The sequence below is a fragment of the Taeniopygia guttata genome, chromosome 1 (genome assembly GCF_048771995.1).
Source record: "Taeniopygia guttata chromosome 1, bTaeGut7.mat, whole genome shotgun sequence".
Lineage (NCBI taxonomy): Eukaryota > Metazoa > Chordata > Aves > Passeriformes > Estrildidae > Taeniopygia > Taeniopygia guttata.
In genome coordinates, this window is record NC_133024.1 from 61340328 (window position 1) to 61363006 (window position 22679).

The following is a 22679-nucleotide window of genomic DNA, read 5'->3' on the forward strand; positions in this document are numbered from 1 at the left end:
GGAAATTATGTTAAGTTGCTTAACTTCTCTTTTAATTTATTTACAGGTTTACTTTGCCTGTAGTGATGAACTACTGTGATAGTTTGATTTTTATGATTTGTATGAAGCATGAAGCTTTCAAAGCCATGTGTCAAAGGTAAGTTATTTCAATAATACTGGTATTTGTATATGTCCCTAAAAATATTGTATGTTTATGGGAGAAGTTTTCATCACTTTATTGAAGACTCAGCTCTGCTGAGAAGTCATAGTCCTGAGTAAAGGATGTTATGAAGCAGTAGGAACTCCTGCAGGGAGCTCTGACAGATATTTTCTCCCCGTGCTTGCCAATATAGTGAGGAAGTGTGCATACTGCACCAGCTTTTAAAATAGTGCAACCTGATCCTTTCTTCACAGCTCAGAGGATGGGGGTGGGGAGTGAAGGTGAAGAATAGGAGTCCATATCCTCCTCCTCATTTTGGGTCTGGTTTTCTTTATTGAGTAAAGAGAGCATTAATTGTGCATGAGTATTATGAGAAAAGACCCTTTGCTCTCACCCTTCACATTTCTTGTGACATAGGCCAGGTTTAATCTAGTCTGTATTAGGAGAAACTAAGAACACTTTGCAGTGTCTTATTGAGATTCCCCCTCATTTTCATTTTCCCTCAATGGTATGTAAATCATTGCTTGTAAGGGATAAAAATCTGTAGGAGTTACGAAACCAAAGTGATTGCACTAATGTTGTACTCCTAGTTAGCCTGCAGTTTATTGCTCTCCTTAGAGTAAGATAACTGAGATGAAATACACTTCTAAACAAAAGAGACTATCTAATTTTTCTCAATCTAACTAATAAAAGTAAAATTGACAAACTAATGTAAATCACTAACCAAATCTTTCAAAACAAGTCAGGAAATTGTTTTGTTGAGAGTTTCACTTATGTGTAGGGTTTAAAAAGTTGTCCAGATATAGGATTTTATAGATTTGACTTAGAAAGATTACAAAAATTAATATTTAGTCAGTAGTTGTGACAGCCAATCAGTACAGTGTTGTACAGTGGAATCGTTGTGAAATTCATTGTTTTATGAAAAAAGATGTTCATACAAATAACACATTCAGACAAAAAGGAGGACACTAAGAGTCCTTAAAAAGTACAGCCATCTCGATAATCTGTTTTCCTAGCTACTGTTGACTAGTTTTCAGCATATTTATTTTTTACTTCTTTCTGGAGTCTGAAGGCATATTTCTCATCTGGTGAACTACTACTGAATTCCTTGTTTCCATTCATCAAAGTATTCATTTGTACTTGTAATCCATGCTAAGAACACTTTTTTTAGCCTGTGCTAGGTGTATCTTGTGTACACATTATGTACATATTTTGAAGTGATGCCCTGTCTAGCTAATAGCATCTCTTCACGTGTTGTATTTACAATGCTAACCGTATGTGTAAAAAAATACTAATGAAAACTACAACAGTACTTTAACATATTCACAAGAATATGTTACCTTTTCATGAAGCATTAATGCCAAACTTGAAAACTGTTCTATTAGACATCCATCAATATAGTTAGAGAGTAAGACCCAGAATCTAAAAGTAGGTTCAAGAGAAGGAGCTGAGCAATACTAGATACTAGATATGAAATCTGCATAATGGTTTATCCAAGAATGCTATCAGCCTTGAGTTAGAAGTATCATGCCATCACTGGCTAACTGCTGGAAGGAAGCGAGAGTCTTCCTTTCTTAACCACTTTCCATAAAACACCAGTTACTATAAAAGGATAACTGGAGCTGTTCTTCTTTCTTCCTGCACCTCAGGCTCCATTTTTTTAAAACTTCTTTTTCTCCCCCTGTATCTTATCCATTGTAAATAACCACTGCACATTCCTTTTATTAGTAGTGCTGTCATATGACTGCAACAACATAAAATGGACATTTTGGATAACATAAGAGCTGGGTAGAGGCTTCTAAAAAGCAGTAACTGGACTTGCAGTCTTGTTAGTTATGCATGGCTGCTGCTTGTTAGAGTGCTACTGTGCAAAAGCTGAAACACTGGAACTGCCTGCTTGCAGAACCAGGAAAACTGTGCTGTCTGAATCAGTCAAATTTGCAAATGTAAGTTAGTAAAACCATTTACAAATGAAAAAATGGAAATGTGTCCACAGTTTGAAATGAAAGCTGTAGAAATCCATAGCACAGGCCTTTATGATGATCAGAGAAAACTTCTTGTTATCGTTAGGAATTATAGGCCTGCATTCTAAAAAAATAAGACTACAAAAAAACCCTAAAAATATCAAACATCAAATGGTACAGACAGACTGGTCACATATACAGTAATACAGCAGTAGTTGACTGATAATCTTTTTCAAGTGTGAAAAAAGGAAAGGAAGGGTCATCCAACTAATCATATGCTAAATTACACATTTATGTACTTGAAGTATCAAAAGAAGAGCAGAGTTAGGTACTAATAACAAACAAGCCTTATTTTTATAAACACAAAAAATTATCTTGATCTTGCAGATTTAAAAAGCCTTCATGCTGTAACATAAAACTGAATAAAAACTACATATTGTACATATTAAAATACAGGTTTCAACCCCAGTGGCTTAATACAAATTCACTCTTCTTTGAACTCTAGTAACCCAACTCTAATCTCCAATGGGTTTTGAAAGTTAAATCAGAAAGGACTGACAGTGTGAGGAGGTGTGTATGTGTGTGTGCATATACACACACATGTACATACCTTGTTCCCTAATCAGTACATTTAAGATATACATATCTTAAAAGAGAAAGTAGGTTGTTATCTAATACCTTTATGTGTAGTATATTGAATTGACATTTGTTTATTATCTCTGAGAGGGTGACAGATCTGTGGAACAACTAATACCAGTTCAAGGCCAGAATTTAAGGGGAAAGTGGGTTTGAGGTACACAGAAACTTAGCTCATGGTGATGGGAGTTGGCTCCAGTTTCTGTGCCTCAGTCATTAAGTCATGTGCCTTCCCAAGCTGCTTTTCCTATCCACCTAATACATCTAGCCACCTTTTGTTTTCAGAGAACAGGCAGTGTTGGCACTTGCTTTGTACTGTTGCCTTTAATTCTCTCTTTGACAAGCTGCAGAGCCACAGAAGCAGCCTGGCAGCAGCACTCGAGCTCCAAGTTCAGCAGAAGTAGGAGCCCTGGAGGAGCCAGTCATAGCTCTCAGTCACTGGCCAGCCCATTGCTTGTAGAAGTTAGCATGCTTAAGTTGACATTGATCCCTCAAGGGACTAGCTACCAGCTAAACAAAACTGGAGCACAGGGCTAGCCAAGCATAGATTCTCTGTGACCCTGTGTCAGGACCTGTCATCCTGTTGTAAAAGCCAGCTATGTTACCTCCTTGCCCTCTGAGACTCCCAGGGAATCCCCAAGTAAATGAAGAGGGGAGTTATTTACATGTCCTTCATGTCTCCAGCCCAATCTTTTTTTTTTTTCCCCTTAAAAACAAAACAAACCAAAACCAACCAAAACACCAAGGGATAATGAAGTACTTTAACAAGGCATACTTGTTCCCTTATGAAGGCTTACTACAACAGAGAAAGAATAATTTGCTCTGTTAATATAGATAATGGAAAATATGGAAGTATCTCTGTGGTTAAAAAAGTGAGCATTGTTGGTTGAGTGAGCATGATTGTTGTATACTGCTGGGAAAGGCAGACACATTGGAATATTACTGGTAGTTTAGAATATTTAGAAGCCAGGAGTTCTACTAAGTCTGTTAAATATGCTGAAGGTAGAAATGCTCATTTGCTTTTGCAGAGGAAATAGAGCAAAGATACACCACAGCAGAGAAAGCTAGCAGGACAAAGGAGATACTATTGACTCATTCCAGACTGCCGACTTAGCAGCTCAACTTTGTTTCTTTTTAACTTTTGTAACAGTAGGAGCTCAAAGCCTCTCAGTCTATTTTTTCCACAAATAGAAACACCCGGACTTCAAAAAGTAGTATGCTTTGAAGAATCCCAAACCATTAACACATTAAAAACTACGTGTACTATTAAACGGGCTTCGTGGTTACTTGAATTTTACAGCATGTAGATGATGCTGGTGTTTTGGCAATAATTTTTACACTGTTGCATTCTGGCAGACAATTCTTGACAAATATACATTTGTAAAGCACTTTTTGTTGGTTTTAGTGTGATACAGTTTTATTGACTTTGCAGTGGGTAAGTACTGCTTCAATATTTTCACAGGCTGAGTAAACCCCACAGACACTTTTTCCCAACTCAGCAGTATATTGCAACAAGTTTCTAACCCTATAACATTACACTTGTAACACTGGGGAAAGCATATGATGTGTGAAATTTAGATTTTTGTCCTCTGAACTTAAGTCTATATCCCTTAAAAAAATATATTTTTATTGTTCACTCTGGACAATGGAGTGTCCAGATATGATGGGTCCATCGATATGACAGCTACTACACGGCGTCCCTGTCCCAAAGTCCCATCAGGACCGTGCTCCCCGGTAAGAGACCGGCCCCCGTGTCCGCGCTGCCTCCCGGAGGGAGCGGTGCAAGCTCACGGACACCCACGCTGGCAAACACACCTCGCCTCTCTCACGAGCTATCCCTTCTACAGGGTGCGCTTAAAACGTCACAGAACGTCACAAAGTCAAACCGATCGGCATCGCGTAAACCACGCTGGTACTGGAGCGTGTGAGCTGGATTTAACTTTGGACGCGTTGAGGGCCGGGCTCTGCGGGGCCCTGCAGCCCCCGCCGCCGCGCCCGCGGGGCCGCTCACGGCGCCGGTCCCGCGGGGGGCCGGGGCGGGCGGGCGGCCGTGCTCTGCCGCGGCGGCGGGGGCCGCGCCCCCCCCGTTGGCGCGGCGGGCTGTCACTCAGGCGACGTCACAATACGCCTGTGTGAGCGCTGTAAACACTCGGGCGGGCGTGTGTGTGTGAGTGACGCGGGGGCGCGCCTCCCCGCCCCCCAGCTCCCCCCGCCGCCCCCGGGTGGCACCGAGCCGGCCGGGGGGGCGTCAGGCGCGCCCCCGGTTGTTTCCTTGCGCGCATGGTAGCGGCACGAAAGGTAGCATCACTGGAGCAGGGGATGATGTAATTCTCCCTCCGGCCAGTGACTGCCTGCGCTTGCACCGATCCGACTTGCAAACCGGAGGGGGGTGGTTGTTTTACGCGTGATCGTATCAGCATCTCCTGACGGCGCACCCCCCCAGCGCCGCTTTAAACCCCGCTCCGCTCATCCCTCCCCTCCCCGGAGCACGGAAGAGGGATGGGGCTGGGGGAGGAGGGGAGCCCCGCGCCGTGTGTGCAGGGTAAACACGCCAGTGAGCGCCGCGCCGAGCGGTAAACAAGTTGAGGTGCCCTCCGCCGCACGGCAACTTGCTGCGGGCGGGGTGTCCCCCCCGCACACATACACGCACGCACGCACACTCACTTCCCCCTAACAAAAGCCCGTTTAATATCAGCGTCAGCTTTTGTTCGGCGGGCGGCAGCCGCCGTCCTCTCTCCCGATCACCTTATTTCACCCGTCGGCCCCCCCGGCCAAATCCAGGGGTCCCCCATGCCCCGTCCCCCCTGCGCGCATCCCCGCTCGCTCCGCGGCGCTGTCCCCTCACCGCCTCCAAAGCTCCCCCCGCTTCCCCGGAGCTCCCGGTCCCTGCTGCCCGCTCTCTGTGGCAGCAGGCAGGTGGGCGAGCAGGCGGCCCCCCTCCAGTCCCCGAAAAGGCAGTAGCTAAATGGCACTTACTGTCAGAAGAGAGGGCGAGGGGGGAAGCTCTTCTCTCGGTGCAAAAGCAAAATAGCCACTCGCAGGACGTTGCCAGCATAGGAGGCAGCAAGGGAAAATAAAAAAGATCTTCCAGTAGGGGGGGGGTGGGGGGGAGGAAGGAGAGAGAGGGAGGAAGGGAGGAGGAGGATTCGCCTTTTAACTGGAGAAAAATAAAATCAAAAAATGACCGCGTGTGTGTTCCCCCCCGGTTGCCTTTTTTGTGCAGTTTCAGCAAAGCTGCGAGGAAGTTGGTCCTTTTGTTCCACTATTTATAGATTGCGTCAACATTGCGAAAAGGAGAAGGCGGAGCGGTGGCACTTACTCCTCGCCGAGAGGTGGTGGGGGAAGATATCGGGGTGGAGGGGCGGGGCGGGGTGGGGGGGACGTGCAAGCCCGGCGAGTACAAGCGACCTCAGCGCTCTCCCCCACCCGCCGCCGCCGCCACCGCCGCGACCACGGGGAGAACCGAGCGGTGCAGCCGCGGCGGCGGCGGCGGGGAGAACCGCGCCGCTTCCCCGCCCGGCTGCCGCCGCACAGCACCGCCCCGCGGGCGGCGAGGCGAGGCGCTCCGAGCCGAGCAGCGGGGCCACGGGGAGGGGGGGACCCGCCGCTCGGTTGGGCGCTGATCGGCTCGCCGGTACCCTACGTCTCCCGGTAGAACCTGTTGCGACCCCCTCGGCTGGGAGCTCCGAGGGCAGGTGCACGCAACACCCGGCTCCGTTTTCTTTACGAGGTAGCGCCGAAGGGTGAATCAGGGGAGCCGAAGGGAAAACATTTTAAAACCTGGGGATCGTGAACATTACGTATTTTCTCCGCCACCGAGGAAGAAGCGGGGGGAGGGAGCACGGCATAGGGGAGAGAGAGAAGGGGAACCGTCGTCTTTCTGGAGGAAGGCCAATGTTTCTAAACTGAATGTAAACAAAGAAAACTGCAAACACCGGAGGAGGGCCTTCCACCGCCGCCAAGGCTGGGGGGACGTGCTCCCAAAGGGTTGCCGAGCTTTGCCCACGCCTCGTTTCCCTCCGGGTCCTGAACGCCCACGGTCACCCCGGCCACCGCCCTCGGGTGCCGCGGGACGGGGGGGAACTTTCTGCCGGCGGGGACGGCGCAGGGTAGCCAGCCTGGAAAAAAAACCAAAACAAGTGTGCTCCTTTTTGTTGTTGTTTTGTTTGTTTCCTTTCAACTTGTTTTTTGGGGTGGTTTTCTTTGTTGTTGTTGTTTTGTTTGTGTGTCTGTTTGTTGGCTTGGTGGGGGAGGTTTTTGGGGTTTTTTTGAGAGAGGGGGTCTCGTCCCTCCCGCCCCGGGAGGCAGAGCCTCTGTGCCCCGGGCGGGCGGAGGCCGGGACCGGGCTTGTCCGAGCCTGCCGACAGCTCCCGGCTCCAGCCTCGGGGCTCCGTGGAGCTGCTGGTGCTGTTACTTGTAACAGGCTCGGGGGAACATCCACGGGGCTCCTGCTCGGTTGAGCAAATCTTTATATATTTAGATGGGAAAATCCTTCTTTGCTATCACACAGGCCGGTGGGTTGTCACTGCGGTGTTAGAGAGGAGCTGGAGGGAAGGAGCAAGGCTGACGACGTGCGTGATCGTGACATCGGCTGTGTGAGCGCCCTAAAAATACCCCTGATGGACCCGCGGGCGATTTTTGCCCTGCAGAAACACAGCCGTCGAACCGGGTGACGTTTAGAGGGTTTTCTCCCGCTCCTTGTTTTCTTGTGTTCTATGGGCGGATGAGTTCACTTAGGCTTCGGACAACAGACGCCTTCTCGATGATGGTTTTCTGGGGAGAGTGCTATTCTCTCGGAACTCTCCCTCTCCTGCCCCGCCCAACCCACGCACGGTCCCTGCTAGTGGTGGAGTTCCCTGCGGAGCAGGGAGCGCAGGTAAAGCCTGAAGAAAGTTTCGAGCAAATAAAATAAATTCAGTTAGTGTTGTGCCTTTCTTGAAGCGTCCCCTGAATGCCGAGCTTTCTTCTCCTCTACTACTTCGCAGCCAGATCTCCGTCCCAGATCACTGCTCTTGCGACAGAACACGGTGCTTGCTCATCTTCCGTGGGTTCTCCGTGGGGACTGTGGCTACTCTTTGCTTCTTCTGCTGAGGTTGCAGGAAAAAAAAAAAAAAAAAAGGGAAACGGGAAAGAAAAAAAAAATTAACGAAAATTACATAGTTCGAAGACGGATGGTGTTGAATGTCGGATTTTTTTTTTGCGTACAAAACCCCTGGCACAAGTGGGCTCTTTTAACAGCCTTTTAACTGAGGGTATAAAAATTGACTGGTGGTGGAAAGTAGTAAATAGAGGAAATACAGGATAGATCCAAACTGTGAACCGTGAATAAACCTTATTGGAAAGAGCTGAAGTGAGCAGAGAGTAGGTAGGCAATTCTCTCGCTTCTGTTCTGAAAAAAGAGTGCGACGCGTTGGCACTTTTTTTTTTTTTTTTTAAACATTCTGAGAGAAAAGAGTAAAGAAAGAAAAATAGCGTTGTGGTGGAAATGGGATGATAAAAGCAAGATGTAAAAGGCATAAGTACCGAAGTGGGTATGCCCGCCCCTGGCGCTGCCCCGCCGCAGCCCGGTGGCTCAGAGCCGGCGGCTGAGCTTCAGCAGAAGCCACGGCGTTCAGAAATGTTGCAACAGCACTTTAGAAGTCTCTAAAGAAAAGCTGAATTGTTGGAACTTAGGTAACTTAAGGAAACTCGTTATGACCTACATTGCTGTTCTGAGTCAGCAGCTGCAGCCCCAGCCCCGGCGGGTCCCGCCGCCACCGCACACCCCGCACCCCTTGGGCGGAGCCGCCCCCCCGCCACCGCCCGGGCTCGCTGCTTCCCGGGTTTACAAACAAACTCGCCTGGATCGAGACGGTTTCACTTCTGCTCTAAGGAATGCCTCCGCGGCTTTTTTTTTTTTTTTTTTTTTTTTTCCCCTCCTCCCAGGTTTGCGGACAGAGCAGCTTGCCTGCCTCTTACCGGCTGTATTTTGAGGGGGAAAGAGCTTAAGCGGAGGACAAGGTCTTTTCTCCAAGTTTTTAAGAGCCGTACTTTATATCCCGAAGGGATAGTCATTGTTTTCTCCACCGGGAAATAGATGCCTTATAGGGAAAAGTTACTACATGTTGCACACTGCTTTGTTCTTACGGTAAGAGAAGGAAACTCTGAAGTTCCAATCAAAAACTTACCGAACAACTTTCCATGATTCTTCTGTAATGTAAAGTAAAAGTAGCAACGATTAAACTTCAAATGACCACACTGTCAAGATTCATAGCTGAATCCAGTTTGCAGCGAGGTCGGACAGTCGCGCCGAGCGCTTGTTAAACGCACGGTCAGCGTCAGGACCGGGGAACCCTGATTGTTTTAACATCTTGATTAGAGTAATCTGTGCGCGAAGGTACCGCATCACCCCGGCCAGGCGAGGGACGGGGAATAACATCGAGTCAGCTTGCTTTGATATTCAAAATGACGAAAGACTCGAGATGAAATGACCTCAGAAAACTCCGCCTTTGGAAAGCAGCTCTTGCCGCCTCTCCCTTGCCCCCCGCTGTTCCCCCTCAATTCTGACTATTTCTATATCGACACGTCGTTGCCACCAGCAGGAGAACTGAAAAGACAAAACTTAGCTCCAAACGCCTTGGTTTTCCGGTCAGGAGTTTACCGGGTTTGCCCACTGCTTCGAGCACTGCTTTTGGTGTTATTGTCATTATTACTGACATATTTTTATAAAGTTTTAGGTTTTTATTGGTCGAGTACGGCAACTTACTGCATTTAATAATAGGACAGAAAAATCTAATTTGCTTTCCTTTATTTATTTTTAAAAAGAAAATTTCACAGCAATGATAGAGACTTGATTCGATACTCTTTAGTAACAACTTCTAGCAGCTGTGAGTTTCTTGCAACAGTGATAGTTCAGCGTCTCCTCTTAAGAAACCAGTGAAATTCGGAGGCAGAGGCTGAAAGCAGCTCCCCATACCCCTAAGCAGGGAGGGGGGCAGGAAAATGATTCCTGCGGTTTTGGGAAAGAGTTGTTTCTCCCTGTGGTGGTGGCACCCCCCCAAGCCCCGTGTCCCAGCAGATTCCCAGTTTGCAGCTGGACACGGGGATACGTCCCTGCTGCCTCACCGTGAGGATGAGCCACTGTCACTCAGCCACCTCCGGCTCTGCTTTCGGCGGGTGCTGCTAACCACCACCAAATAAAGTCAACGCCTTCGCCTGCCTGATTTTTATTTTTTCAAAGAACCCCTAAAATTCCCCCGCGGTGTCATGGAAAGAGACAGCTCTTCTTGCTCATAAGCCCCAAATGTCAAAGGCAAAGGAGAGAAGATATTTGCACTTAAGGGAGGAAAAATGAAAGAAAAACCCAAACCGAAAAATCAAAAATCCAAGCCCAACAATAAAAGCCCCAGATATATAACTGGGGAGAAGAGAGAAGTGAGGGAAGAGGGAGAGAGAAGGGGGGGCTTCAGCTGTACCGGGGCTGACACAGTGCGTCTGCACTTCCAGCGAAGCAGGAGCGACTCCGGCATCCCGCTTTCCTCCTCGGCGGTTTTCTTGGGAATTCTGCGGGAGCACCGAGGTTTCTCCCGGGCTGCACTCCCCGGGCTCTGCGAGGCAGCCCCAGGACCCCGTGAGCTCCCCTTGTCCCCCGCTCAAACGCCTCCAAAGGGCTTGGCAGCTCCACAACAGGAGGAGGGCGGGCGGCGGAGCCCCCTCCGCTCCCCTAAATCGCTCTCCGTATGGTTAAGCCCCCAGAATGGGCTGGAAAGGCGAGATTTTGGGAAACCTGAGGAGAGAATGGACGTGATCTGCGCGTCGAAGCGAAGCTGAAGGATCTGTAAGCCGCAGTTAACACCGGTCACTTCTGCCGAGATTTTTGGGGCATTTAAACATTTTTTTTGGTCTGATTTTTTTTTTTTTTGGGAGGGTGTGTCTAGACCCGCGTAATTTCGTAATAATTTTCAGACACTGTTGTCCTGTCCAGCGTGTTTGACCAGGTTGTTAAAGACTAGGCGATTTTTTGTTCATACAAACTGGATCTCTCCGAGGTTTAATTTAACCCCGTGCGGTTCATCACGTTTCTTGTACCGAAAAAAAGTACCTTTCTGGAGAGCCCGCCGTCAGCTCGGAACTGCAATCTATTGCGGGACCGAAAAGGTACGATGCGATGTATGCAAAGTGACTGTAGCCTTTCAGGATGTTACTGAGGTTAAATCAAAGTCCCGGGACGGTAAGAGCAAAAACTTGGTAGCCGTCCAAGAACAAAATCGTTGTTTTTAATTGAGTCGGGGTTTGGTGTGGTTTTTTTTTCCCCTCCTTTCTTCTTTTTATTTCCTAGTGTAGTTGGAAAGTGTCTTTGTTCTTTATAAATTAGTGACGTTCTCGTCACGATTGGGACGATATATACCGCAAAAAATGACAGCGCTTAGCAAAAGAAATGCAGTAACCTGGATGATCAGTGACCCAGCAAGCACTTGCCTTTTCTGTTTGTTTTTTTTTTTTTTTTTAATTTTATTTTCTTTTATTTTCTTTAAAAAAAAATATTTATTAAAAACTTCAGCGATTTCAGAACTGTGGCCAGGAGCAGGGGGTATAATTTCAGAAATGTCCCCCATGGCAGCCTAGCCGCCTCTGGTCGGAGAGGGGCTGCCGGGCACCGGGACTATGGGCATGGGGATATCACTTCTCCCTTCCGCAAGTGTTAAATTTCTCGCTCCTTTTCGTTTCCCAGTCCAAAGATTTCTCTGATGACAACAAAATATCTGTGTAAAGGCTCGCTTTCAAGCCAGGCTCAACATCCTGCTCATCCCCTCGATGTCAGCTTTCTTAGCGTCCCGTTTTCAAACACACTTTTCCGCAGAGATGTCCCCAAGCTCATATTTTTGTGTGTCCCCCGTCCCTCTCTCGCCCCAGTGACATTGAGGCGGGGTTTCGTCTCTTGTCAAAATGTGCACAGACTTGGGTGTAAATCCGAGAGTATGTGATTTAAAATCTCGTCGTAAAAATACCAAATGCAGAAATATTCGGCACCTTGGGTGTCTGGTGGTACTTTTATTTCTCCTGGCACATCAGAAGTTATTTAACACGTAAAGAAAAAAAGCAAAGGATCACATCTTTTTAGCAGAAAGTCAAACGATGCAATTAAGCAAAGAAATTCTGAGTTGGGAAAAGCTGGAATGCCGCTATTAAAAAAAAAAAAAATCAAAAAAAGCAGCAACAACTGTTTAGGGTTTCCCCCACCCGCAAATGTGACCTTTTGGAGTTGAGTTAGCTGCTGCTTTTGAGTTATTTAGTCGTTCGGGGAAGATGCCGAGCTGCTGAGGGACACGATTCTGGTCCCGGGGCAGGTTCCAGTGAGGAGGTGGTGGAACCAGCAGCCGGGGTGTCCTGGCAGTGCAGCCGTCCTTACCATCGCCTCTTGGTCAGGCGAATCGAGGCGAAGCGCAGCTGCCAGCCTGCTGCAGGTCTGCTTCCCAGGCTGGTTTTGGCTTCCGGGGAAAAGAGTGGCTACTGTAAAAGGTTCAAATTGCTCGGATGGAAACTTTCTAGTGTGTTGAAAATATGTAAAGACAGAAAACGACAATGACACCGCTTCGAAACGCAACTTCTGACTCTCTGAAAAGCCTTCAGGACCTGGTACTGGATGACTAATTTCCATACCGCTCCGCTGAAACGGAAACATGTGCGCTTGGGGAGTTTTAGACTTTCCTTTTCCATCACCTCTGCAGAGTGGGGGAGTCCTTTATCACCTCCTGTCCTGCCATCCATGCTACGGGGCGCCTTGTCCATTCCCCGCAGGTTTCCCAGCGGGGCAGCGGGGTCTCCCTGTGGCCGGGGTTCATTTTCCTCGCTCCTCCCTTGGCCCTTTTGGCTGGCCTGTGCAGGACGGAGGGATCGCTGCACCGCCACCGCCACCCGCTGCCACCTGCCCTGCGCGCCCCGGCCGGGGACAGTGGTTCTGCAGCTACTTCAAAATAATTAATGTTTTGTTGTTTATTTTATCTCCCTACATTTTTTTTGTTTTGTATTTATTGTTGTTGTTTCTCTGCACCAGCCTCTTATCTTTTCTCGCAGACACTCGAGCCAGTGAAGGCAGTGGGCGTGCAGGCAGCTACGGCAGCCCGGAGATCTCCCCTCTCTCCCGCTCTCCTCTGAACGCTGCCGCTAACACGCTGGCAGTGCTGGTGATCCGGCTTCAGCTGCTCCTACTACTGCTGGTCAGTATTTACCACCAGACAGTTGTTTATCTCCTGCGTTCAGCTTACTGTTTTTATTTCCGGGAATAAAAAAAGAAAAAAAAATAGAAGAAAAAGAAAAAAAAGTATCTTCGGCCATTTTCTGCAAACTTGACACCCCGAGGTGCAGGTTTGTCCGTGCTCGGACGTTCCTGGGGAGCTGAAGCGTTGCTGACTTTTCCCTGAGCACAGTAACTGCAAACACCACAGTAAAGCAGCGTGTGGGTCCCATCGGCAGAGCCCCCGGCTCCTTTTCCCGTGCTTGTCTCTCTTAACAGGGGCCATGTGCTATCCCGGGGCACGATTAGTTCTTCCCGTGGCCCTGGAACTGTCACCGGGGGCTGCACTCGCTAAGTCCCTCCGTTTCGTGCCGCCTGGCCGGTACACGGGGGACGAGCTTCGCCCTAGGGCACGCCGGGGGACAGGTGGGATGGGTACCCGCGGAGGAGCTGTGGCTGTGCCGGCAATATGTTGGGGACAGTTCACGACAATTCACTGGGACCGTCTGTGACTATGATCAGGAAGTGCTATGACAGTTGGGGCGATGCTAGGACAGTCGGGTACGGTATTAGAACAATTGTGATAATGCTGGGACATCCTGGAACAGTGCTGGGACAAAGCTGGGTCAGACTGGAACTGCCCTGGCACCGTTCGAGACAGTGCTGGAACATCTGAGACAGCGCTGGTGCAGTCTGGAACTGCCTTGGGACAGTCTTGGCACAGACTGGGCCAGGGCTGGAATGGTGCTGGAACAATTAGGACAGCGCTGGTACCTCTTGGGACGGTGCCGGGGCAGCCGGAGCAGTCCAGAGGGCAGCGCCGTCAGGCGCCGGGCCGGGCGGAGGCCGAGCCGGGCAGGACATGCGGGGAGGAGGGAGCTGCCTGTGGCACCGCCGCCACCCCGGGGCCGGGCCGCGGAGGGGCTGAGCCTCGGCCTCGGTGTCTGCCGCCCGCGGCGGAGACCGCCCCGGACACTCACGGCTCGGCCCCGGCCCGGCCCGGCCCGGCCTCTCTGCGGCCGCGGCGAAGGGTCCGTGAGCGGAAGGGCTGTCGTGCCGAGCCGATCCCGGGCTCTCCGCGCAGCTCGCCCAGGGCTCGCTACAGCTGGCCGCCGCTCCCCCCGGGCTCTCCGGTAACGCGGGGCTGCCGAGATGCGGCGTTCAAAAGGGGTCCGTATCCCGCATCTCCTCCCTGTAAAAATACATGGGTAGCCCAAAACTCGAAAAGGCTGTTGATAACATCAATCCCTTCTGGCTTCTGTACAGCTGCACCAATACACCTTGTGGTTTCCCCGATCCTTCAATTTTTCTTTTGCCTCCCCCTGGGAGACCCCGGGCCGCCCATACGGGTCCCTCGGGGCGGCACCGCCGGCCATTCCGCTCCAGGGCGGTGCAGCTGTTCCGCCGATACTCCTCCACTGAAACTGCAAATCATTCACCCTCTCAAAAGCTAGCGGCTCTGAAAAGATGTCTTCTTCATTACTTTTGCTTATGCAAAATACAGTTTTTTTTCTTGGCCATAATAATTTAGCGGACCAAATTAATTAAAGAGGTTTGCATTTTACAGTCCCGCGGGACAATTTTAATCGACAATGAAATGTTATTTGACTTGGCAGTGGGGATCTGACTCATCAAGATGTAAATTAAGAGTGAACAGAGAAAAAATGTTTCCCTGCATACATCTGAATGTATATTTCCTCCTTTTAATAGATTATTTAATATTATTTCTCAGTTATAAATTAATAAGTATTCTAGAGTGAACTGAAGGAAGAGTAACCAAAATGATTAGTGTATCAAGTGGCTAATGTATGGAGAAACCTTCAGTATCTCTAATGTATATCTGCTTAGATAGAAATGAAAGTATTTGGGTGATGCAATACGTGTGCTTGTGGCTTTGGAGATTTGCAATGTGCAAATTTAATAGTACTGCTTCTGCTGAAGTGCTCACCATATTAGCAATGCTCAGTGCTTCAGGACGATGCTAAGTGCTGGTCTAGAATTCAAACTAGTTTTGAATTGTTACTTCAAGGTATGCAAACTCCAGAGAGAAATGAAATTTCATCAGCTTCACATGTCTGGCCTGTTGTACTACCTGACTCTTCATGGTTTAATGTACAACTGTATAGTTATCACTCTTCCGAGAGTCTAGATTTTCTAATGTATTGCACAGCAAATTGAAGCACTTGATTTGGAAGCATGTATCCTACCTTAGATGCCAGATCCCTGATCTGTCAGTATCTGGCTAAAGGTAAAATTTTTAAGATGTTATATGAAAAGGAAGTCTTGTCAATCTAAAATGGTATTCAGAAAGTATTTACTAATCAAAAGCTAGTCACATAGCTAGTTACATAATTTTAGTAAATATGGCTTTTTTTTTTTTAACAGGTCAAGTGAGTGGCTCAGCAATGATGTATGACACTACAAAAACTGTAAGTTAACACAATCAACACATGGTTTGCACACAAGCATTTCTGGTGCACATTGGCTATTTGTAATACAGATCTCAGAAAACAGACCAGCAACACCTAGTTCACTTCCCAGAAGTATATTTATGTCAGAAACTTTAGTTAAGTTTTCCACATGAGACTCTTATTCACCTGCGATCATCTTGAATTGTTTGGTGGTTGAGTAGCTCAGATGGGACCATAGGCCTGGATCCCCAAAGGTCATCTGGGCTCCTTGGGCATCTGACTCCTATTTAAATATTTTTTGCTGGGTAGTAGGATGTAAGTATCTGAATAGCTTTAGATTCTGAGCCTAATTTTTTTTTCTTAGGCATTACATCAGAGAGCTCTCATTGCACCTGTAAATGTACACTTGCCAGAAAATAACCCTGGACAAGAATATCCTACTTCTAATGAACAGACTTCAGCTCTTCTGCTCTAGTAGCCTGCAATGCACTGCACTGCACTGCACTGAGCTCCATTTTGTAATTGGCAGGTGAGAGTATTTAATCAGTAAATCCCTTTGCTCTTGAGAACAGGAGAGAAGCATAAGTCTATTGAAAAGGAGCTTCTAAGGTTAATTCCATACATCTTAATTTGGAAGGAAAAAAAGTCTCAGAAACAGTGGAAGAAAGTATGGGGAGAAAGTGAAAAAAAATCAGTGCAAGAGCACAGCAAGAATGAGAAAAGGGAGGCATGTGTTTGAGATATCCAGGGGCATATATAAATCAATATATAGCTAGACAATTTACATAATGTTCTTAAAGCTTGTATTATAAATATGAGAATAGAGAGAATCATATCTGGGGGACATTCTCCTGAATATGAGTAGGAGGAACTTTTGTGCTTAATAGAAGCTAGTTCTAGCTGCAGCAGAACCATTCACTAATGCAGTGCCACTCAGAAGGACTTATCTGAGAGCAGTTATTATGTCTTTATAATAATAATTTCGAGGAAGAAATTAATTTCCATTATTGTAATTAAAATAGTTGTTTTTATTATATTTTTTCATTTATTTCTAAATTTGGATGGCTACTGCAGGAACAGGTATGGTACATAACATATGTCTGACTGATTGGCCTATCTCCACATCCCAGCTTCTTGCCTGCCTCATGCCAAGTTTGAGTGAAATATTGGGTCTTATGTTGTCTCCCAAAACTCAACAGACTGTGGGTCAGTCAAGGGATTCCTATCAGGCATGAAGGATGCACAGGAGCCTTCCTATAACAATGAATTCTAGCCCAGAAGCTCTCACCAAGGAACTGTAATTCACAGTACTCTGCCTGAATATGTTTTATCATGCAGAAGGCAATTACATGAAGATAGTTTAAAATATATGGGTTATTAATATCACATGGCTATGCACACTAGTTGTATTGGCTGATTGAAGAAGCAAGAGTAGGCTAATTAGCAGAATTTATTTAACACTAGCCCTGAATGTTGTCCTGCCAGGATCATTGCCCTCTCAGAGCTCTCTGGGGCACATACATGCACTTTCCACCTTACTATGAACGTCATCTACTGGGAAAGTTTGTGATTGTCTCTACTCCTTCCTTTTGGAGCCCTAGGTCTCTGAGGAAGGAAAATAAGCATGTCATATGAAAACCCCCTAAAGTTGCTTGATATTTTAACTTCCCTTTGCAAGGCAGCTGCTGCTTTTGCACGTGTGGGAATCTGGTGAGCCGTACAATCTTAGGCTGAGGATTTCTATTCACTAGGGATTAGCTGAACTGTTTTCCTAAATCAGTCACCAGATCTGGATTCCAAATTAACAAAGTGGTGCTGAGCAATAATGTAGACTGTAGGTAGCAGCTGTGCAAATTTATTCACTGAAAGCATTATAAAAGCAGGCTGTCTAACTGCCTTAGCTTTAGTGCAGTGAACTCTGAGCTGTAGCGAACTTACTGAATTTATAACAAGTAAAAAGCTCAGGTTCATTCAGCTCCAAGGATGCTGAATGAGAAATGATGGTCTTTGCACAATTACACTAAACACAACTGCTCTCAGCAAAAAGTTTAGAAGATGCAGAATGATTCCTTCCTAGAAAACAGAGGTAAAAGGGAACCCAGAGATCACTGAACCTCTCCCTATGCCCTGATGATCTGCTACCTACCCTTTGTCTTTTCCATTTGTCTAGCCTGTTCCATGAATGAGGTTTTACACACTCCTCATGCAATCTATGCAGTGTTTAACCACCCCTCCTGCTGGAAGTGTTTTCTTGGCACGTCTTCTGCAGTCATCTGTGGATTAAACCGTGCCAGTCTGTTGGGAAGGATGAATAAATATAACTGCCTGGCAAAAATTTACAATAGTACAGCCAGGATGAAAACTATCCCCCCTACTGGCTGGACAGTGCCCTTACCTACAGATAAGTCCAAAAGTCAAATGGACTGTTCCATCTCAACCCCCAAAATGTATGATTCATCCCACACCTGTAACCCTACCCTGAAACATCAGTTGTCTGTGACCCCATTGGCCTAAGTCTTGTTCCAGCCCACCTTGAAGCCCCCTGATAAGGGGTCTCTGAGGGGCCAGACGCTGTCTTGCGACTTCCCCCCTCTTAGATCTTTCATCCTCTCCTAGAACATCCTCTCTACCCCTTGTCTTTCCCCTCCCCCATCCCCTCAGGCCTTGCCACGTGCTGCATCTGGCAGCTCCAAGCAAGACCTTTCACCATCCCTAATAAACCTGATATTCTAAGACAATATCTAATAAACCTGATATTCTAAGAGAATATCTCTGATATTCTCAGAGATCCCTCATCTCCATTCATCAAAGCCGTCATGGAGCCCAGTGTTCCCTACACCAGTCCTTTTGCATTTTCTTCACTGGTGTGCTTTTTTTTTTTTTACCTCTCACAAGTCTTCTCTCTCTTTTCTGAACTCAGTGCAATTTCTATTTTGCTGTGTCTCAAATTAGACTCGGTATTCCATCTAGAACCATGCCCCAATTCAAGTCTCCCAAGGCTATCTTACTCTTTGCTCTTACTGTCCCACTGTGGGGTTTACTCTTTTTTAACGTTTTTTTTTATTGCAACAGCATAGTTGATTAAACCCTGGCTGTGCTCTCCTAACTCCTTTCTATGGGGCTGCTGTCTTACCACTTCTTGCCTAGACTTCATTTGTGTAGTGTGAAAATGCAGGACTTTCTATATGTTCTTACATAAGTTTGCCAACTATTTTTAAGACTATTTCTCCAGCTTGTCAAGATAATATGAATTTCAGTCCTATCTTCCAGTAAGTTGGTGGTCTCTATGGGATTATCTGCAGTAATGAATAAGCATATTTTTATCTTCCTTCATTCAGGTTGTTAATGGAAATATTGATAAGCTTCAAATTTAGCATGGATTCCTGAGGAATTCCACTCTATATATGCTTCCATTTCAATAACTAACCACTGATAAATACTTCTAGTGAATGATTTCCCAGCCATTTTGTACTCGTCCCATATCAGTTTCCTCTGAACTGTGTTTCTGTGTCTGAGGTAGAAGAATAATACATGTCAGTGTCAAAAACAGTCAAGATATGACACCTCCTGCTTATCCCATCTGTAATCCTGCCACAGAAGGAAACTAGATTCCACCTAGTCTTATCCAGAAAATACTATACATGCTTAATCAAGCCTTTATGAGGCCTGGAGCACCAGTTTCCAAACTGTGGCCTCAAGTGAAGGCTGGGCCTTGGAAGGGATGCAGCAGCCTGCTTGAAATCAGACTGGAGAAGTGGGGCTCACAGGCTGAAGTACATCTGCCAGGGTTACTGTGCTGTCACAGTCTCAGCAGTGGGCTGCTAGAGCAATCCTGTGTGAGGCAATGCCCTTGAGCATTTTCCATCTGTCTTTTCTACAGGTGAGCATGGTTCCGTAAAACACCAGTGCTTGTGACAAGTAACATTCAGATGCTATTTGTAGGAAAACAGTTGAATTATTGGAACCAAAACAACCCACCAACATTGAAATTTGACTTTCAGATGTTCAGATATTTCATGATATTCAAATACTAAATGAAAATGCACGGAAGATGACCTGAAGAGGAGAAGGGGAGATACAGATTGCAGCCAGAGATTGGAAATCTGCAGTCATTAACTTGATCATGGTTAGCAGGGCATGCCAAGATGAAAGAAATATTAGGGAAAACTTGATTCATATTAGTGTAGTTTAGAGATATACAGTGTGTACCATGTCACATTACACTACTTTACAGTTATTAGAGAGAAGTAGGTACTTTGAATATATAACTCATCTAGTCTATTTTAAAGAGGAAATGCACCCATGAATACCCAGTTGTGCAGAGTATGATTTAACAGGTAAGATGTAGGCATATGTATTTTATGAGTCTAATGTTAAGTTATACAGGGTTTTCTTTTTCCTTTGTGTCAGGTGCGTAACAAATCACTTACCTTCACTCAATTCTTATGGAAAGAGGGGCAATATCTCCACATTTGGAATGTGACATTAGTTGGAATTTTAGGAAAGCTTGATAGCTATATGGCACTATATAAATATAGAATATCTAAGTGATCTGATTATAATACCAGCTAGTCAGCTTAACAGATCACTTCTGTCATAGCTGCCATCATTCCTCTTGTTGCCTGGTTAAGAACTGCAGGTTTAGATCGAGTCATTCCTGGCTGAAAAAGGTCTTAATAATGAGGATGGCTTTATGGCTCACATTAGGGAGTTCCTGTTAAGAAACTGCCACTGAGTTATCTATGAGACATGGAAGTTAATCTCAATAGATTTATAATGCAGATTTACTAAACAGTAATAAACACCTATGCAGATACTTGGAGTATAAATCCAACATATAGTTAGTTCACTTTGTTTAGTTGATTCAGATTAGTTTTCTCAAAGTGTCTTGTCTAGACAAATCCTGAGTGTGTATTTGATCTGCCTACAGAGGTAAACTGCGAGTGCTACAGTATCTGTGGGTCTGAGTAGCAAATGAGACTGGTGGAGTTCTAGAGGACAGTGCCTGTCCCAGAGTCACTGGCAGAATTCTACACAGCTACTTGAGGGGTTAAAGAAGCAAGATAATAGCATTGGAATTTTAATGTAGTCTAATAGATCTGATGACTTTTTAAATATATAGGGTCACAGTATTAAAAGTTGGTAGCATGTTTTCTATCCTTTTAAGCTTGGTATATAAACAACCAGAATGCTGAACAGCAGTTTTTTTGAAGGTGGTTTTCTCAAGGCACAGAGAAGAGACATTTCCATTTACAGCTGTATGCTGAGCATGAGACACCATTTATGTGTGAAATCCTCTGATGTCTTCTGCGATGCAAATAAGAATGTTCCTCCTGAAACTGAACTGGGAAATTCAATTCAATTCTAAAATTTGGTAAAAACTCATAAGAAACAGATAACAGTAACATGATAATTAATTTCAGGACTGAAGAAGCATAGGCAGGTGAATCCACAAATGTAAAAGAACACTTGGCTTTAAAATAATAATTGCCATGTTCATACTTCTCCTCCCAAACATCACTTTGTTGGAAGGCACTGTATTATTGCCATAGAACCTCACAGAAGTGGTGGTTGTATGCTTGGACCATCTAGAACAAATGACAAAGTAATTTTTCAGCCCTGGGGATAAGGTCATTAAAATATAATACCAGAAAATTACCTTCACTCAATGTAAATGGACAGCATGTTTCTGAGAAGGCTCAGGGTTTTAACCTTGTTTATTGTGTTTCTAATTGATGTGGCTGTAAATGTGAGTGGAGTGTGATTTTTTAAGACATAACAATGATAAAATTTTTCACTTTATATTTAAAAATTCAACAATATTGTAGTTATGCATTTCTTTAAATTTGCAAGGGTTACACCACCAGCCCCTGCCCTGATAAATAGGAAGATTAATGACAGATGACATGGAGAAGGTTCAGTTCTCTGCTTTTTTTTGGCTCAGTTCCCAAAGTTAATGTTCTTTTCCACATCTCTCAAAACCCCAAGACAGGGACTGGGGCAGCAAAGTCCCTCCCACTGTAAGAGAAGAGTGGATTCCTAACCACCTGAGGAAACTGAACACAAGCTTGTGTGACCTGATAAGGTGCATCCCAGAGACCTGAGGAAATTGATTGATGTAGTTGCCAAACTGCTATCCAACACCCTAGAAAAGTTATGGCAATCCTTGGTCATAAGGATTGGGTGAAAAAAAGGGAAACATCATCCCCAGTTTAAAAGTGGTAAAAAGGAGGATGCTGGCAGTTACCAACCACTTCTGGACTCCCCAGTACAGGACAAGACCTGTTAGAGTGGGTCCAGAGGAGGGTCACAAAAAAGATCAGAGGGATGGAAAACCTCTGCTATGAGGAAAGACTGAGAGAGTTGGGGTTGTTGGGTCTGGATGAGAGAATGCTCTGGATAGACCTTATTTTGGCCTTTCAGTATAGAAAGAGGATTTCTAAGAAACAAAGAGGGATTGTAGTGGCAAGGAAAAGGGGCAATGATTTTAAACTGACAGAGGACAGGTTGAGATTAGATAAAAAGAAGAAATTTTTTACTAAAGGTGGTGAGATATTGGGACAGGTTTCCCTTAAAAGCTGTGGATGCACCATCATTGGAAGTGTTCAAGGTCATGTTACATGGGTCTTTGAGCAACTTGATCTAGTAAAAGAAGCCTCTTCTCATGACAGAGATCAGACTAGATGGTCTTTGGAGATCCCTTCCAATCCAAACTATTGTATGATTTTATTACCTGTTTATGTGGCTTTTTAAAAGAGATTTTTTTTTTGTCTGATGAATAGGCCAATATTACTGTCTGATGTTACTTAAAAGAATGAGTAAAACCAGAACATTCTAATCCTGGGTATGACACAGTGTTGCAAAGACAAGTCTCTAAAGTGATTTTTTATCACAGGATTACAGAAAGCAGTGCTAGAGCAGATATGAAGTAATCTACTCCTTCCTTCTGATCAAGTCACATTAAATATCCCATGTTCTATGTAACAGATATTTAACTAACCTGCTTTCCAAGACCTCCAAGGATAGAGATTGCAGAACCTCTCAAAGTAGTTAAATCCAGTATTTAATAATTTTAGAAAACTGTCCTTTTTGACATGTGCAAATAACACATACAGGCCTGATCTGCAACCCGAGACTATTTTGCTGCAAATTAAGACCATTGCTACTGTTTCTGGATCTTGACTTGAAAATGATTGAGGATAACTTATATTTCTTGACCTTTAGCCGTTCTTGTAGCTTTACTTTTATTTTCCATCTTTCCTCATGCATTCCTAGATGCAGTATAACCTGTGACAAACAAAATGAAGGATCCCTTC

General features: G+C 45.6%; 1 protein-coding gene and 1 long non-coding RNA gene across 20 annotated transcripts in view; one reads left to right on the top strand and one right to left on the bottom strand.

Moving 5' to 3' along the window:
* The window catches only part of LOC140684186 (uncharacterized), a 71506-nt gene extending 65366 nt beyond the window's left edge, over window positions 1–6140 (bottom strand). For both annotated transcript variants that reach the window (XR_012056105.1, XR_012056104.1), the window contains exon 1: window positions 5716–6140. This is a non-coding gene — a long non-coding RNA (uncharacterized lncRNA). The remainder of the gene's footprint in view (window positions 1–5715) is intronic.
* LOC105758667 (uncharacterized) overlaps window positions 1–22679 on the top strand; it is a 108817-nt gene that overhangs the window by 43924 nt on the left and 42214 nt on the right. For 9 of the 18 annotated variants that reach the window (XR_012056069.1, XR_012056048.1, XR_012056045.1 and 6 more), the window contains 4 exons: window positions 47–136; window positions 12793–12935; window positions 15338–15381; window positions 15728–15892. Coding sequence is in view for 3 of the 18 variants with exons in the window: in XM_072929312.1 (XP_072785413.1) it covers window positions 109–136; window positions 15338–15381 (72 nt within the window). In the remaining 15 variants the exon portion in view is untranslated. Of the gene's footprint in view, window positions 1–46; window positions 4128–12772; window positions 12936–15337; window positions 15382–15727; window positions 15893–22679 lie in introns of those variants that run through there. The other 9 variants (XR_012056056.1, XR_012056051.1, XR_012056064.1 and 6 more) reach the window with 4 other exon arrangements.